This window comes from Camellia sinensis, chromosome 9 (assembly GCF_055761805.1).
Source record: "Camellia sinensis isolate YWXY chromosome 9, ASM5576180v1, whole genome shotgun sequence".
NCBI classification, from domain to species: domain Eukaryota; kingdom Viridiplantae; phylum Streptophyta; class Magnoliopsida; order Ericales; family Theaceae; genus Camellia; species Camellia sinensis.
In genome coordinates, this window is record NC_138969.1 from 42,212,819 (window position 1) to 42,229,803 (window position 16,985).

At 34.5% G+C, this 16,985-nt stretch overlaps 2 protein-coding genes across 4 annotated transcripts; one reads left to right on the forward strand and one right to left on the reverse strand.

Annotated features, from left to right (window-relative positions):
- Window positions 1–4,499: 4,499 nt before the first annotated feature.
- Window positions 4,500–7,763, forward strand: LOC114259539 (transcription elongation factor 1 homolog). Of its 3 annotated transcripts, none has more exons than XM_028199555.2 (6): window positions 4,500–4,620; window positions 4,704–4,746; window positions 6,076–6,203; window positions 6,631–6,701; window positions 7,282–7,303; window positions 7,402–7,763. In XM_028199555.2, the coding sequence occupies exons 3-6, from the start codon at window positions 6,091–6,093 to the stop codon at window positions 7,463–7,465; spliced, it is 270 nt and encodes an 89-aa protein (XP_028055356.1). In that variant the 5' UTR covers window positions 4,500–4,620; window positions 4,704–4,746; window positions 6,076–6,090; the 3' UTR covers window positions 7,466–7,763. The 3 variants fall into 3 exon arrangements, with proteins under 3 accessions (XP_028055356.1, XP_028055357.1, XP_028055358.1); XM_028199556.2 differs by having other exon boundaries at window positions 4,506–4,620; window positions 6,071–6,203; XM_028199557.2 differs by having other exon boundaries at window positions 4,522–4,620; window positions 4,704–4,736; window positions 6,074–6,203.
- Window positions 7,764–9,024: 1,261 nt separating this feature from the next.
- On the reverse strand, window positions 9,025–14,291 carry LOC114259538 (transcription factor VOZ1). Its single transcript, XM_028199554.2, has 5 exons — window positions 13,907–14,291; window positions 13,561–13,800; window positions 13,146–13,289; window positions 10,537–11,059; window positions 9,025–10,097 (listed from the first exon to the last, which is right to left on the reverse strand). Exons 1-5 carry the CDS (start codon window positions 14,201–14,203, stop codon window positions 9,544–9,546), a joined length of 1,758 nt encoding a protein of 585 aa, XP_028055355.2. The 5' UTR covers window positions 14,204–14,291; the 3' UTR covers window positions 9,025–9,543.
- Between the last annotated feature and the right edge of the window lie 2,694 nt (window positions 14,292–16,985).

Sequence of the window (16,985 nt, forward strand, 5' to 3'; positions counted from 1 at the left end):
TAAATGATGAAATTTGGACTTGGAATTGATATTTGGGAAAAAAGGGAACATGGCCCTAATTTGTATTAAATAATTATTTTGTATAAATAATGAAATTGATAGGGGAAATATGAAATTGGGAAGCTGTATGAATGAATTGTGTAGTTGGATTTGTTAAATCACTCACCTATGGAAATTTGATAGATTATCTGTTTAAAGAATGTATATCTGTTTAGAATTATCTGTTTTGGGCTATCGGTGGAGGATAGCTATGATTGTTGTAGAAACTACATGTGGATTAGGTGAACTGAAACCTATCGTTTAATTTACATCATTGAATATGACGGTATGTTTGAGATATTGAATATGTATCGTGGATAGTCATTGTATATGACGATGTCTTTAATATATTGTATATATATTATTGTTTAGGAGAAGATAGGGAATGTGCTCCATTGTTTGGAAGGAGATAGGGGATGGACTCCATTGAAAACTAAGTTGGCCGAAGTGTCTAGAGTGAAAGTCCCGAAATCTTATATATATATGGGTGCCGATTCCCTTGGATGTGAATTCCGTAAAATGGCAAAAAAATGGAAGTGTTGAATTGATGAATGTATTGAATTGTAAACCATTGAGTTGTAGTCTCATTTTTGGTTGATTAGATGATAATGAACTTGATAAATGGATTAATCTGGAATGGAAGAATGGAAATGGATTGAGGTATGGTTATCTATATTGAATGGTCTTCGAAAGAATATGTGTTGGTTATGAATATTGCACATTTATCTAATGCTTATATCTTAGTTAAATCTCATATACTGTTTTAGCATATCTCTACTAGGTTTTGGCTCACTCTACTTGGGAAACCATTTTCAGGTACAGGTGACATGCCGCCTCCAAGGACATAGCTTGAGAGGTTTAGGGGCTGAAGGCTCCATTTTACTATTTTGTTTTGTGTTAAATGTTTATTCAAGCGGAGGGCTTTATATGTATAGAGCTTAGGACTCTTTTGTTGTAATCAAGTAATATCTTGGAAAAATGTAAGCCCGTAGGGCATTTATTTTGTTGTAACTAATTAGTGTTACATGTTGTAGTTTCAGAATGAATATTTATGAAAGTATAATACATGTAATCTCTTTTGTAATATAAACTTTGATGAATGAAAGTAATACATTTCTTATTATGTTTATGAATCTCTTGGGTTAGTTTATCCTCTCTATTTTGAGGGCGTTACAAGGAATTGCTCTTCAATTTCGTAAAAAACCTACAACCATAGGCAGAGCAAGAGTTACGACGCCAAGGTTTGCAAGACCTTGCAACGGCCATAGTGGTGGCAGAATCACTTATTGAGTACAAACGTGGGGACGGTAAGGCCAAGACATCCAAGGATGATCCTAGCAAAAGTTTTGGTGAAAATAAGAAGGATGAGGATGAAGGTGTCTGACGCAAGGAAAAGCACATCAAGCCTCCAACTAGCAAAGAGGGCAAGGTCAAAGAGAGCAGAGAGAGATTCAAACCCAAGAACAAGTGCTTAATATGTGACGGGCAACGTTGGGCAAGAGAGTGTCCCAAGAGCAAGCCCTCAATGCCATGATTAAAGAACGGGAAAATGTGGAGACTCAGCAGATAAGATCTCTATAACTGCTTGGTGCCATCAAATCGAAACCTACTACATTGACTTAATGGGATAAGGGCTTAATGTATATGGATGCCAAGATCAACGGAAAGACAACCCAAGTCATGGTAGACACAGGCACATCGCACAACTTCATCAAGGCGGAGGAGACTAAGAAGCTTAGTCTTAAACTTGACAAGGGTCAAGGATTGATCAAAATGGTGAACACCAAGGCAAAGTCCGTAGATGGCATGGCTCGAGGGGTTAAGCTGCACCTTGGTGGGTGGCGCGAAAAAGTCAATTTTTTGATAGCATCACTTGATGACTATGACGTGGTGCTAGGGATGGAATTTTTGCGGGAATTTAACATAACACAGTTACCTCGTAACAACATTATGTGCATTATAGAGGGTGGGCCTTGCATGGTCCCAATGGTAAGTAAGCTAAATACTGAACTCAAACTTCTATTAGCTATGTATATCTAGTTAGGGACAGACAAGAAAGAGATAGTAGGCATTGCTAAGAAGATGATTGGCTCTACAGAGGATAGTCCACTAGCATGCACAATTGTTAAGTCATCAATAGAGCAAGTGGACAAGACAAATCTAAGAAGGCGCAAGTCAAAAAGAAAACCTGCGACTTCAAAGAAGAAGGCACAATAAAGGCGTCACGAGATGGAATATTCTGGAAGCTCTTGGAAGACTTGAGAAAATATGGGAATATAGTACATAATTCTATAATGTATATGAAAGGATCTGAGAAAAGGTTCTAAAGCATTCAAGTGAATATTAAAGGGATGGAAGCAATAAAAGCTTCTAGAACCTCCTAGAGAAATAGAGGTAGTAAAAGATCATTGTACCTACTTCTAGAATGAGGTAGATGTTTGCATAAATATTTTTAGGAAGAATTCTAGAACCCTAGGATAATGAAAGCTTTCATGAGAAGTTTCTCCATAATCCTTTTCTTGTATGCTCTGAAATATTCTAAAGAAAGCCTAAGATGCCTATAAATAGAAGATGGGCTCATTTGCTCTATCAATGATCCAAGAGTTGGGTAAGCTTTCTCAAAATGAATACAAAGGCGTTCTCTCAAACTCTCTTTGTCTTCTTACTTGTCTTTCTTGCAAAGTTTGCGGGTTACGCTGACTTAGCATCACCAAATATGACTTGTGATTGTCTAAGTGCTGCACGGATAGCTTGGAAACAACCAAGGCCGTGACACTAGGCTCACTTTTGAAAAACTTGCGTCATCTTCGTATGTAACCCTAAAAGATCCATTTTGTTTTTATATATGGAAAAGTAGACACAAGGCACACATATAGCTGTGTATATATGCACACACACACATATAGATAGACATTCAAGACTAGAAAGAGGGAAAGAACACAAGAAAATGAAGAAGAAAGTAATTGTATACCTTATTCACGAGATGTGGTGGTTTCAATGCTAGTGGTTAAAACTGAGTTCAATCACCATTCACCTGTATGCATAGTTCTTTCGTAGAACCAAACATAGATGAAGGCTAGAGTCAAGTTTTTATTTACATTTTTATTTTTTCTTATAAAAATATGTACTCATTCATTAAGATGTACACTAATTTTTTTTGTTTTTAAAATATGTGTATAGAGAAAATTTAAATATAATCTTAAGGGTGTATTTGGATATCCATTTTGGTCATTTTACTTTAGGATATAATGTCTTTAAAATAAAATTTTATTAAGTGTGTGTACTGAGATAAGTAAGAGTATGGAATTTTCCTAAAATATATTACATTCAAATTATAATCATTTTATTTTTTCTCTCACAAAAGTAAAAAAAATGTAAAAACTATCACAATCAAGACCTTTTAACATTAGGCTAAAATAGTTAAAAAGCCAAAAACCAATGCACATCCCAAATGGAACTCGAGTAAAAATAGATAAAAACACAATTAATTATTTAAAAGATATATAATAGAATCCAAAATATAACTATTTGTAGCAAATTGTTGTCTCTAGTATAATCAAATTATACAAATTATGTGCACAAAATATTTTTATACATTAACAAGTGTAACATTCTGTCAAAAAAATATTAATTTGAGATAAAATAAACTAATGTCAATAGTTGAAAGGTTTATTTAGGGTTTATTTGGGAAGTTAGCTGTTTTATATAAATATTTGACTTCTTGATTATTTTAACTTGATTAAAAAAGTTACATTTAGGAAATTTGTTAGATTTTTTTTTGTAATTAATTTGATAGTTGTAAGAGAAGCAGTGAAATGATTATAATTTAGATGTAATATTTTATTTTATTTAGTCTATTTCATCTTTTATGTTTTTGGGTAAATTACACTTACTCCCCCTGAGATTTGAGTTTAATACGCATCACCCCTGACGTTTGGGAAATTACATTAATCCCATGGTCATTGTAATTATTTAAATGGAATGAAAATATTGAATTCATACACTCTCTCTTTTCTTGCTTTGCTTTACTTCCTCTTTTTTTTTTTTTTTTTTTTTTTTTCCTTTGCTTTGCTTTATTTTTTTGTCAATGTAATTTCCTCTGTTTTTTTCTGAAAATTGTTACCTTTTATATAAGCAGGTGTTTGTGAAATAAGACTATTAACCACAAGAGTAGAAATGTAATTTTTAAAACGTATGGGGTGAAATATAATTAGATAAAACCTCAGGGGTGTCAATGTAATTTACCCTATGTTTTTTTAGCCAAAAAGTAAATGTCAAACGAAGTCACAATAGTCAAAAAAATTATTATAAATTGTTATATCACTTTCCCCATTTTTTTACACATATTTTTATAAAAAGTCAAAAAATTATTAAAATAATTTATTTCTAAACGGGCCTAAATTGAGGGCCTCCAATGTTTGGGCTTTATTAACAGGCCGATCTGGATCTAAGCCCAGCCCGAAACGCTTATTTTTATTCTTACACAGGAATTTCTTTCTGCTCCCTGGTAATATCACTTTCCAAAATCAAGTCGATACATACTTATCATCTCTCTATCTCGGAAAACTAGGGTTTCAACAGGTGTTTATTTCGATCGAATTGTGTCCATTTTTTGAATAATTTCGTTACTATTTTCTGATTATTTTTCTTGATATCTTTTGCAGATTGCGAAAGAGTTCTTTTTTCATTGTTCTTCAACGATCGCAGGTGAGATTTCGATGTTATTGTCTTTTTCGCATTTGCTTCTTTTGAAAATTGAAGCAAACGGAACCAATTCTTTGTTTTTTTGTTTGTTTTTCTCTCTCTTTTTTATATGTGTAATTCAAAAATTAGTTTTTAGGGTTTAGCTTTGGATTACATTGCTTCTTTTTTTGTGGTTGTTTTGCGTATACAAACACACGAGGAGTTAGGGCTCGGAAAAATAATTCTGATCTTTAATGTTTCTGCACAGAGGAAAGTTAGGGCATTTGTGGGCTTTTATAGTCATCTGAATCGGGGAAAGAGGAGAGGGTGAAAGAAAGAAAGGTTGAACAATTTAAATTGAAGAATACTGACTGAATAGACCAATTTGATAATTGAACTTGATTAAAAATTTGAATATTGTCTCGGATTTTGGTCATCGAAACTGCGTAACGGTCAAAAGAAAAAAGAAATATATGTTAGATGATCGTTAAAATATATGTGTTTATGGGTCCTTCCTTATGTTAAGGATGGAACTTACTTCAACAAGTTGAGGGCCTGGCTAGACTTGTCTTGAATTAGTTTTTAAGAACTACCTCCTCTTAAATTGTATCTTGTAGTTTGAATCATTTAGTTAATTCTTTGTGTAGGATCATCATTTTGAATTTTTAATTAAATAAGATGTTAATCAAGATTTCTAGTTGGCTTGTCTTGATTGTCATATATCGTATTTATTTTTGTCCTCTCTTTGCATAGCCTTGCACTTTCTTTTGTGTTCTTTGAATTTTCCTATGGTTGTGTGCATATCTTGGATCACTAGGATCCTTGTTGTGATATGATTTGTTCTTAGTGTATACTCCACCAAGATATGTTGATGGTCATTTAGTTGTCAATTCAATCTATAAGGAGATGATTTATTAAATAACTAAATAAATCTTTAGGGAGATGGATTGATAGGAAGAAAACATTTTCATGTTCTCAAATTCTTCATATGGTTTAGTGAATGAATGTTATCACATTCGTCTACCTCTTTCTTATAAGATTTAGTAAGAGTTGTGACATATGAGTTAAACAGACATATTTCCTTGCTGGTATGATGTACCTGTTTGGGAATTGAAATACAGATGCATGGATCTCAAAAATATGGCACGGTTTAATGTAGTTGCGTGGTTAAGAATTGGGTGGATAAACTTTGGGTGGTTTGTGCATGATTACACCCTTATATCTGCAGTAGATGGTTGATTTGTTGCCTTTAAGTTGTGCTTTTTTTTTTTTTTTTTCCTTCTTTTTTTTTAAGTTAGTTATTTTTTTACTTCTGCCCACACTCATGTGTTGATGTATTCATATGAAGAACAGGACAGGACTTGAACTATGGGGAAGAGGAAGTCAAGAGCAAAGCCACCACCAAAGAAGCGGATGGACAAGCTTGACACTGTTTTCAGTTGTCCGTTCTGCAACCATGGCTCTGGTGTTGAATGCCGCATGTAAATATTTATTTTGATTTTCATGTCTTCCAATTTTTTTCCTCTCTCTCTCTCTCTCTCTCTCTCTCTCTAATGTAGATAAACAAAAGGCAATAAAACTACTTGTCACCTTCTACATTTGGGCTCGACTGTCTCCTTTTTGGTCAATGCTTGAGATATTTATAAAGATAAACATGAAACTAGACTTAGTTGATTATAAGAAACTTTCATTTTACCTGTTTAATGTCACTTGAGACTTCATTGTTTCCATTACATAACGTGGGTGATCTAGTAATTGAAGAGCCTTGATTTTTTTCTGAGCCAATGAGAGAATTGAAAACTAAAATGAATAAGCAAATGGTCCAAATGCACAAAATAGTGGAAGGCCATGGATGCTAATAATGAGATGATAGTTGATTGATTGATTACTTTTGTTGTTGGTTTTCAGTGATATGAAGAACTTAATTGGCGAGGCCACATGCAGGATTTGCCAGGAGAGCTTCAGCACCACTGTAACAGGTATGGTCTATTGCCCATGCTTTTTGGTGGTTGTTAGTATTTATAATATTTATATTTAGTAGAAAACAATGTCCCAAAACTCCCAGGCACGGTAGTAATGTGGGAAGATTATTTCATAATCACTTGACTAAGTTTGCTTATTAGTGAAAAGCAATGAACTTCTGGTTTTAAGAAGAGATAGAGGTAATGTGGAAGGTGAAAAATAAGTAAGAGAGGACATAGTTATGGTAGTTTCTCCATTTCTTCCTTAGAAAATTATGTTATGTTCATCACCATCGTCAGAAAATTTCTGAAAAGATGATTGCAGTTCTTTGTCCTTAAATGTATCAAAAATTGAAACTCATCTGTACACGCATACAGTTTCGAAGAAAAAATGTAAGTACTTTTTTTCCCCTTTTCAAATGCACTTCATTTGTGCAGAACAAATCAAATTTTTTCTATTATGGTGTTGCGCCTGCCTTAATACTCTTGGTTTTTCATTTATGTAACAAATGCATAGAGTTTTGTATTGGTTACAATAGGTTTCTTGGCTGGTTGAATTTAGTATCTGACTAATTTTTGTTTCTTCTGTTGTCTACAGCTTTAACGGAGCCAATAGACATGTAAGTGCAATTACTTTGCACACTTCTTATATACTTCTCTCGCTATCTCTCTCTCTCTCTCTCTCTCTCTCTCTAACCTGGAAGTTGGACATGTGCAGATACAGTGAATGGATTGATGAATGTGAACGAGTCAACAACAACGAGGAGGAGGAGGATGCTTGACAGAAGACTTGATGCTCTGAGAACCAGTTTGACTGGTAGATAAGTAAAAGCTAGAAATTGTTTAAATTTCTGCAAAGCCTGTATTTCACTCGGTTCTTGGCAGGAGCAATGGGTGAACTTATACATATTAATCGATAATAGTTGGTGTGCTGGCATAATGATATAAGCTATGATCTAGAAGCTAGCAATCAATTTTACAATAATTGAAACCCTCGCGGCGGAGGCTTTTCAATGTGCCAAGCACTCTGTATTGCACTGAATAGTTACTTTGCTGGTTTATATAAATGGTCTTCTAGCAGTTGCCTTGTGGTCTGAATGGAGTCTTGATGCCCATTTTCATGTGAATTAATGATTTTGTAATTACTTGGGTGAAATTTTCATATGATACTCATTTTGGTTTAAAAATAGTTTTTGAAAAGTTGAAAGCAACCTCTTTTTGTGAATAAGACCAGCAACTTTTTTAATTAAAGCTCTTGGATATCAACCCCAACAAAGTTATCGAACAAGCCCAAACCCGAATCTTTTGGAAGGGACCGCATGAGAAGGAATGGACCGCTTGGTAGTGGTGGTGGCAGAGACAAGGGACCGTGTAGTGGAAGAAGGTGGTGATGATGATTGTAAAGCCACCTAATTTTTGGAGGCCCCACCACTATTGTTGCTTGAGCTGCCACGATAAGAAGAAGCCAACTGAGGTGTAAAGGAGGTGGAGGAAGAGTGTGGAATGGGGGTTGTAGGTTGTGATCACACACCAGTAGCAGAAAAGAGCGTTTGGGACCAAGTACAATACTAGCGTCGTGCGTACAGAGATCATGTCGATTGCTATGTCGAGCTCAGTGAAGAGTGCAATAGCATGTCTTCAAAGTGGGTTGTTTTTAGAAAGGTGTAAAAATGAACAATCTAAGAATTCTCAAAATCCTTTTTGGCCCCAAAACTCTCACCAAAAAACCGTCTTGTTCTCCTCTAATTTTGTAATACGGTTGTGCAAGGTAAAATCCGAGTTAGCCACGTTGGCATAAGGGCATGCAACGTGGTAGTGCTGTTGAGCTATACGCCCAAGCATGTGGCCAAGCACTACTCCAGGTCGGACGGCAAGGCTCAAGCAAAGGGTGAGCCAGGTCTAAGGGCAGTCCACTCCACGTGAAAATAGGCAAGCCTTTTCACGCCCATTCCTGGTACATTGTAGATGGGGGACATGATCCCACATTCGACGCAACAATGAGGGAAGTGACACAACTATCCCAATCGTCAACAACAGCTAGTAAGGCTCCACTGATAAATACACACAAACATCACAAAAGTCTAGGAGAAGTAATCACTTGACTTGTTCCAAAAATGGCATCGATCCCACTTAATACTATCGATTCCATGACCAAAATTGGACTCAATTTATTGTGTGAAAAACATTTGCTAATTCAGTGCCATTGATAAAATGTAAGTATTTTTGCAACTCAAAGCAAGAATGATCCATTAATCAAAGCAACATAAATTCGAAATTGAAAGCATAATATAAATAATAGATCCATCAACTCACAGCCAACAAACAGTAATAAAAAATAAAATTTAAAGATATCAACCACCACCATGTACACATTCCAATGATAACCAGATAAAACTCCCACATATGTAATGTCTATATACCCAGCAACGAGAAAGTTACATATTTCTCCTAATATCTATCATGAACTTTGTCCCTCCTAGATAAATTATTAGATGACAAGTCTTTAAAACCCAAAACAATGGTTTGGAAGATGTTACATCAGTACTCCTTACACTATAAGCACAATTAGTTAAGAAAATGACCATAAGAACAGCCAATTTCGCCATTTGTAAGCCATCTTCCAGCAGTTAGAATATGCTCCCGGTAACACTCAATTATGCACAAGATCAAGATCCTCGCGACAAAAACAAGGGTTTGATTGCTGAGAGACCAAAGACTGGATGATATATAGTGAGACGGAAAAAAAAGAAAAAAACATCATCTTCAACCATTGCATATGAGCTATGCAGAAACAATTTGGTTGATGTACACTAGACCCGACAAAATGCTGCTTATTCCTTGTGAAAATGAGTTTCTTCAACTAAGTCAAGTAATAGCCAGTCAAATTGTCAACAAGATAATCATAGGGCTCACCTGTTCCATAATCAAACCCGTCACTTGTAGGTGCCATACGGTTTGGAGCAGAGTACATATTTCCAACACCGTCCTTCAGAGCAGCCTTTGTCCTTCCCTTCACAGATCGCTTTTTATCCAAGGGAAACTCAGCAGTGAGCCTTCCCATCTGCTTCTGCAGATCAGCAACCGAATCATTTGTTAATTTACCTTTTGCACTCTTCTTCCCATCAACCAGCTTTAATTCCAATCTATACAAGGCACACACGTCATATTTATTGATCTCGTATTCATAAAGGTGCCATTCGAAATCTTTCCTCGGTTGTGGATCCATATAGTAAGATCTCTTCAGACCTTCATGTTCGTTCATCACTTGTTTCCTTGACTCATGCCAGCCGCGTCCATTATAATCGGGTAGCGATCTTTGCTTTCTATTCCCACTCTCAAACGCTCTTCGAGGCTTATCAAAAAAGAGCCACTCCCTAATTGTTTCACCCTCAAGAACTGTAAGATCAAAGAGCTCTGCAATAGCAAATTACAAAAAGGAATATTATGAGTGAAGTTCCGCCTAACTAGGGCTGCAAAAAGAACCACGCTACTCGAGCTTGACAAGTGTTCAATTTGTTAAGAGCTTGTTCAAGATCAGTTCATTAAGAAAACAAGCCAAACTTGAACATATTTTAAATCTCATTTAAGTTCTCAAGACCAACTTGAGCAACATATGACTCGATAATTATATATGCACTACAAAAAATCAAGCTACTCGTGTTCGGCTTATTAAAAGATCATTCAAGATTGGCTCGTCATGTAAATAAGTCAAGTTTGAACACATTTTAAAGCTTGTTAAGTTTTCAAGCCAAACTTGAACAACCTGCTACTCGGCTCCTTGACAGCCGTACACCCAATAGTGGAGAGAGATGGGGAGAGACAGTTTAAGTTGTTCACAAGTGAAAAAACTAACCAGGAGCATTCCATGGGGACTTTGTAGTCGCAGCCCCCTCACATTCTGGAATACCAACATCTTTTCCTTGTGCTTTTGCACTAAGAGCAGCAAAAAGCAGACCATCCTTCAGGCCAATGCCAAAGGGTCGCAGAACTGGGGTCATACCAGGTGGGCCTTCATTTGCTGCAAGTGCTGCATGAAAGGTACTGCAATAATCTAGACACCAATCCAATCCTTGAACGGGCCTGGGACAATCCCAAAGTGAACATTTTGGCCCCAAGAAAGCAGAAGGTGGAGGGCAAATATTTGGCAAAAAGCCAGAAATCTGATGGATAGCATCATCTCCATACAGGCCAGTACCATCAAAACCAGGGAAGTTCTGCTCAACATCTTGATGTAAATCGTACGTCTGATAGTCCAGCTGAGAAGGAAACCCCAAGTTATTTACTCCCATGTTTTGAACTACTGAAGGGGAGCCTTTGCAATGGCCAACCACCAACTGGAAGTCGTGTCCATGTGGCCCCGGATTCACATGAAAGCCCTGCAGAAACCCATTGCACAGATTCTTTGTCAGTATCTACATATAACTCTTGCAGACTTGCTAAAGAGTGAGAAAAATAATTAAATCAGAGACGAAAAAAATAGAAGGAATTGAGGACCCCATTCTCCTTTTATCCCTGGACATATCCATGTTCAATGCATGGAATAATATAAGAAATAGATATCTGAAAATTAGGTGGTTATACTTGGAGAAAATACATATCATCTAAATAAAGAAACAGCAAAAGGTTTGACATAGAAATGGAATGAGATGGCTCAAAGTTTCAGAAGACATTTTTATCAGCAAAAATGGAAATACCATTAAGAAGACTTAGTGGTAGAACAACAAGATTTGACTTTAGAAATGTAAAGATTTACAAAAGGTATAGATTTGCAAAAGGGAAAGTACGCATGCTGTAAGCATAGCCAAAACTAGATGATGGATAGAGTAATGGATAAAAACTTATTAGGGTAAAAAAAATGTTGGAACCTGGGACCTTAATTAAGCTAAGTGCTTTTAGAGTGACAAACAGAAAGTGTTCTGTAATGAAGGTAAGATTAAACAGAGCTTAAAGAATTCCCAAATAATTCAATAGAAACAATAGATAGGACAATAGATTACGACTTAATTATGCTACCCAGGTTAAAATTTTGTATGCACTGACATAGCATTACAGAGTATCCTACCTTAAAGAGATCTTCAAAAAGACAGACCCACATATTTAGAGCCCAAAGATAAAACTAATTTAAAGCAGATAAGCAATCACAGATAGTACAAGTTAGCTAACAAGAGCATTTTGATGAATGTTATAGTTTGCTTTGTAGATTCTTTTTGGGAAGAAAAGGTACGTGTGTGATCATGGATTCCATGGTAGAAGTAGTTCTAGCGCTATGGGGGCTCTATCTAAAGGAGGTATAGACCTGCATGGTATAATATGATGAAGCTGGAAAACGTAAAATCAGGTTCAGTTAAAACCACCAGACACAGAAACTAACAGCAGCTGCCAAAAATAGGGGGCAAGGATACGCTCACAATTCTAATACTAAAATCTATTTTTTAACAGTCCTGGTCTTTGTTGTTTAGCTGGTGGAAGAAAGTGCCCATATATATACACACTATTGGTGGGTGCAAACGCATTTACATCTAAATTTTAGGCAGTTTTGTGAACGAGGAAGATGGGCTAAATTTGAAAATTGTACAGCAATTATTTTATGGCCATCGTTAGAAAAGAAAAAAGAGTGACAAAGCTTCAATATATGTTCCGAGTTGTGTGCAGTATATAATGGAATAGATAACAATAAAGGTGATATTCAAAGTTGCACTAGGCACTGCATCACTTATGAACCATCCAATCAAACTCTCTAAGAGAGTAATTAAGCACAGACAAAGAGAGAGAAAAAGATGCACAGAAAATGACAAATGCACAACGACAAACACAGAAATGGACAGAGGAGAGATAATTAGATAACTAACTTTTAAGGCATGACCTACAATGTTGGATTTTAGGAACTAACAAAAACTACCACATAGCATTTATTGATTTTGAAGAAACATATGGCATACTAGATAACACAGCAAGATTCTGAAAAGGATGTACAAAAAAGAGCATAAAATTGATACAACAGTTAGTAAGAACAACTAGAGACGTTCTTGCCTGTGTATGGGAGAAAAAAATAAATAAAGATTCCACTGTTCATATCCTCCTACAATAGATTTATTAGCCAACAAATTGCCCACGAAAAATAAAAACTTAGAATTATGGAGACATGCTTCAAGTCTTACATGTATGCCTACCATACCATACCAACCCAACCCAACTAAGCCTTTGTGTCCCGATAAATGGGATCAGCTGCAAGATTCTTTTTTCGCCATTCCAGCTCTATCAAGGGCTATGTGCTTCAGTAAATTCATATCTTTTTTCACTACCACATCCCACATCAATTTAGGTTTTCCCCTGCCCCTAACATCTCCATTTATGGTGATCCAATCACTCTTCCTTACTGTTGCATCCTATCACTTTACATGTATGCATGTCTTATCAAATTCATGTGTCCAAAAACAAACCCAAAAAGACAAAATTACAAACCTCTTGGAAGGCGGTAGTATCACCCATTTTTTGGGCATCAGGGTCAGGCTTTGGGGCAGCTAAGCCACTGGTAGCATCATCTTGTTCCTCACATAGTTGCATCAGTCTTTGAATGTCAGCTGAAAAAGAACCCAGACTCCCACCCTACAAAAAATCATTCATTTCACAATCCAAATCACAATTACATCTATAATTCACAATTACATATATAATTTACAAAAAATCATTCATTTCACAACCCAACACACAATTACATCTATAATTCACAATTACATATATAATTTACAAAAAATCATTCATTTCACAACCCAACTCACAATTATATCTATAATTCACAATTACATATATATAATTAACAAAAAATAATTCATTTCACAACCCAAATCACAATTACATCTATAATTCACAATTAAACCTGCAAAGAAGAAGCTGGGGAGGGTTCGTTGAGTTCAGCTTTCCATTCGCGAAGCATCTGATGAACTTGCTCTTCAAGCATAGCCACATCGATCGAACGGCTCTCCTTTCTCGCCGATTGGAGATCCGTGAACATGCCTTGGAGATCATCCACACGATTCTTCGCCCTATCTTTGAAGATACTGTGCGACGCAGACTTGCACCCTCCAGTCTTCGACCCCTTTCCCATCACCAAAAAACCCTACACACAGTTCAAAAGTCTCAATTTCACAATCAAAACCAAAGATTCGACTCAGAAACCCTAGTTTTAGAGTCGATCATAAAAAGTTGGAAATTGTGAAGCGTACCTGTTTCGAAAGCGGAGAGTCTGATCTGATGAGAAGAGTAGTGTCTCTATATAGAGAGAAAGTAGTGGAGAGAGAGAGAGAGAGATGCTGTGTGCTTTTTGGAGTGCTTTGTGCTATCTTTCTCTTCTCTCTTTCTCTCCCTAGTGTAGAGAGTAGAGAGAGAGAGAGAGAGAGAGAGTAGTCTTTGTATTCTACCAGAAAAAGCAACATACGCCGCAATAGATTGAGGTTAATACCCTTCCTCTCTTTGATCTTTGCAATAACACCCCGTTTATTGAGTGATAGAAGTAGAAACATAGATATATAATTTTATGGCATGAGGTTGGGTTTTACTATTGGGATTTAGCTAGAAGCAATAGAGGTGGTATTAGGAAATTAGTGTTTATAATTTTTTATTTTTTAATATATGTTGAGTATTTTTTTTTTAACGTTAATATTTAATGTTTTTATATTTTTTTGTTAAATAAAAATCATAATTTTATTTGTTTTAATATTTTATATTTCATTTATAGAGTAATAATTTAATAATCCTCACACTAATAACTATTATCAAAACAAATATAATTTTACTTAATTCCCTCACTATCAATCCCTTCTATTCTACCTCTGAAAACAAACAGGACCTAAGTTGTTTTAAGAATTAATGAGTTTAAAATTATATTTAAGGTTGATGTGTTTACTTAACGAGTTAATTTTAAACGAATTTTTAACGAATTGAATATGAGCTAAATTTGAGTAATTTGATTAGGGTTGAGTTTTTGAATATGAGTTAATGAAAATGATTAGAATTGAATTTTTGAATATTTAGATTTGTTTATTAAGAAGTAGTTGAGTTTGAACTCAAGTGGAACTTAAAAATTTGAGAGCTCAGCTCGTTAAATATTTAATAAACTCGAACTTAGTTCAAGCTTAAAAAAATTTTAAACTTAAATTGATTTACTTATTGAAATACAAAAAAAATTAAAAATTATGAACAAAATATACAATAATTCTAATATTAATAATAAATTTTATCAACCAAATATATAAATTTACACAAATATTAAACACAAATATAAAAATAAATTATTAAAAATTTGTTTGATATATTATTAAAAGTAAATATTAATTTATTTTCTTTGTATTCACTAACCTTATCGAGTTGAGCTTGAGACTACTCGAACTCAACTCAATTTAAAAAAGAGCTTAAAAATCGAGATTGAGCTCGCTCATTTAATAAACGAGCTTTAAATGAGCCGAACTTAAACTGTTCATGAACAACTCAATTTTTTAGAAGCCCTGAGTGCATATAAATTTATCGAGCTGCGTAGTAGATCATTCGAGTTTAACTTGAAAGAGATATAAGTATGATTTCTTTTATTTCTTTGTATTTAAAAGACAATCTTGATATTATAAATATTTTACAACCAGCCAATTTATTTTTTACCAAATATCATCATTTTTTTGTAAGAAATTTTTTAAAATGTTTAATAAAAAATTATATTTCTCTCCATTACTTATCATTTTTCACTATTTCTCACTCAACTTACATTTGGAAAGTTGGATTTTAGCTAAAATAGTCAATAAAGATAAAATAGACTAAAATAGCTAATAAAATAAAATATCACATCCAAACTATAATTTTTATTTTTCTCTCATAATTATCAAATCAACTAAAAAAAATAAAATTTCAACTATCATTATAAACATAACTTTTTTTAATAAGGTTAATGCCTTGTTTCAAAAGGATGACTGGCTGTTTGTGATGTGTTATATAAGTGTACTTTTTGATTTTTTGACAAAAAAATAGATATGTTTGTGATAATTTTTTGAATTTTTACAAAAAAATGTGTAATAAATATTGTAGTAAAATCAAAATGACCATTCTATCCTTATTGACTTTTTGACTTTTTGATAGTTGAATTCAAAGGGCAAAATAATAATCTTGCCCTCTAGGCTTTCCCACAAGCTTTCCCAAATAACATGGACCTTTTTGACTTTTTAACTTTTTGATTTTTGTAAGTTATCCCAAGCCGACAAAGCCTCCGTTTGAGAAGGAAGGTTTGGGCTAAAATAGTCATATAAGACAAAATAGACTATTTTATCGCAATAAGACAAAACATCACATCCAATCCATAATCATTACATTCTTTCTCTCACAAAAAGTCAAAAAAAACCAAAAAGTCCTTCCCAAACGAAGCTTTTTAGCCCTGGGCTAAAATAACCAAAAAATCAAAAAGTCAAAAAACCAACCCACTTTCCAAACGAACCAAAAATAGAAAGAAACTTTTTTGACTTTTTGGGTTAAAATAGTACTCAAAGACAAAATAGGCAAAAATAGTCAATAAGACAAAATGTTACATTACACCCATAATCATTTCACTTTTTATCTCACAAGCATCACATACAACTATAAAAATATCCAATTATCTTCCCAAATACAACTATTTTAGCATATCCGTTTGGCAAGGGCTTTTGTGGTTATTTTAGCCACAAAAGACAAAATAGACTATTTTAGCCACAACAAACAAAACATCACATCCAACCCATAATTATTACACTATTCTCTCACAAAAGAAGTCAAAAAAGCCATAAAGCCATTCCCAAACCAAGCTTTTTAGCCCAAGCTAAAATAGTCAAAAAAGCCAAAAAAGCCAATTCATTTCTCAAACGGAGGCTAAAATAGCCAAAAACTAAAATAGCCTACTAAAATAACCAACTTTCTAAACCATACCAAAATAGGGTAATTGTGCCAATAAGACAAATGGAGTGTTTGGGAAGAGAAAAGACAAAATATGTTAAAATAGTTAATAAGACAAAATGTTACATCCAATCCATAATTATTTCATTTTTTCTCTCACAACCATCAAATCAACATCATTTTCAAACCCCACCATCATTTCCTCTTCATTCACCAAAAGCCTTCTTTCCATTTTATTCCTAAACCCTAGGTTTTGTTCAAAATGCCACCAAAACCCACCATTGTTACGCAATCACAGATAACTAAGTTAAAACTCATAACAAAGTGTAGAGAAAATTCCTACCTCAAAGAGAGAAGACGAGCCAAGCAAGGATGGAACCCCAAAAATGCCGAAATCCA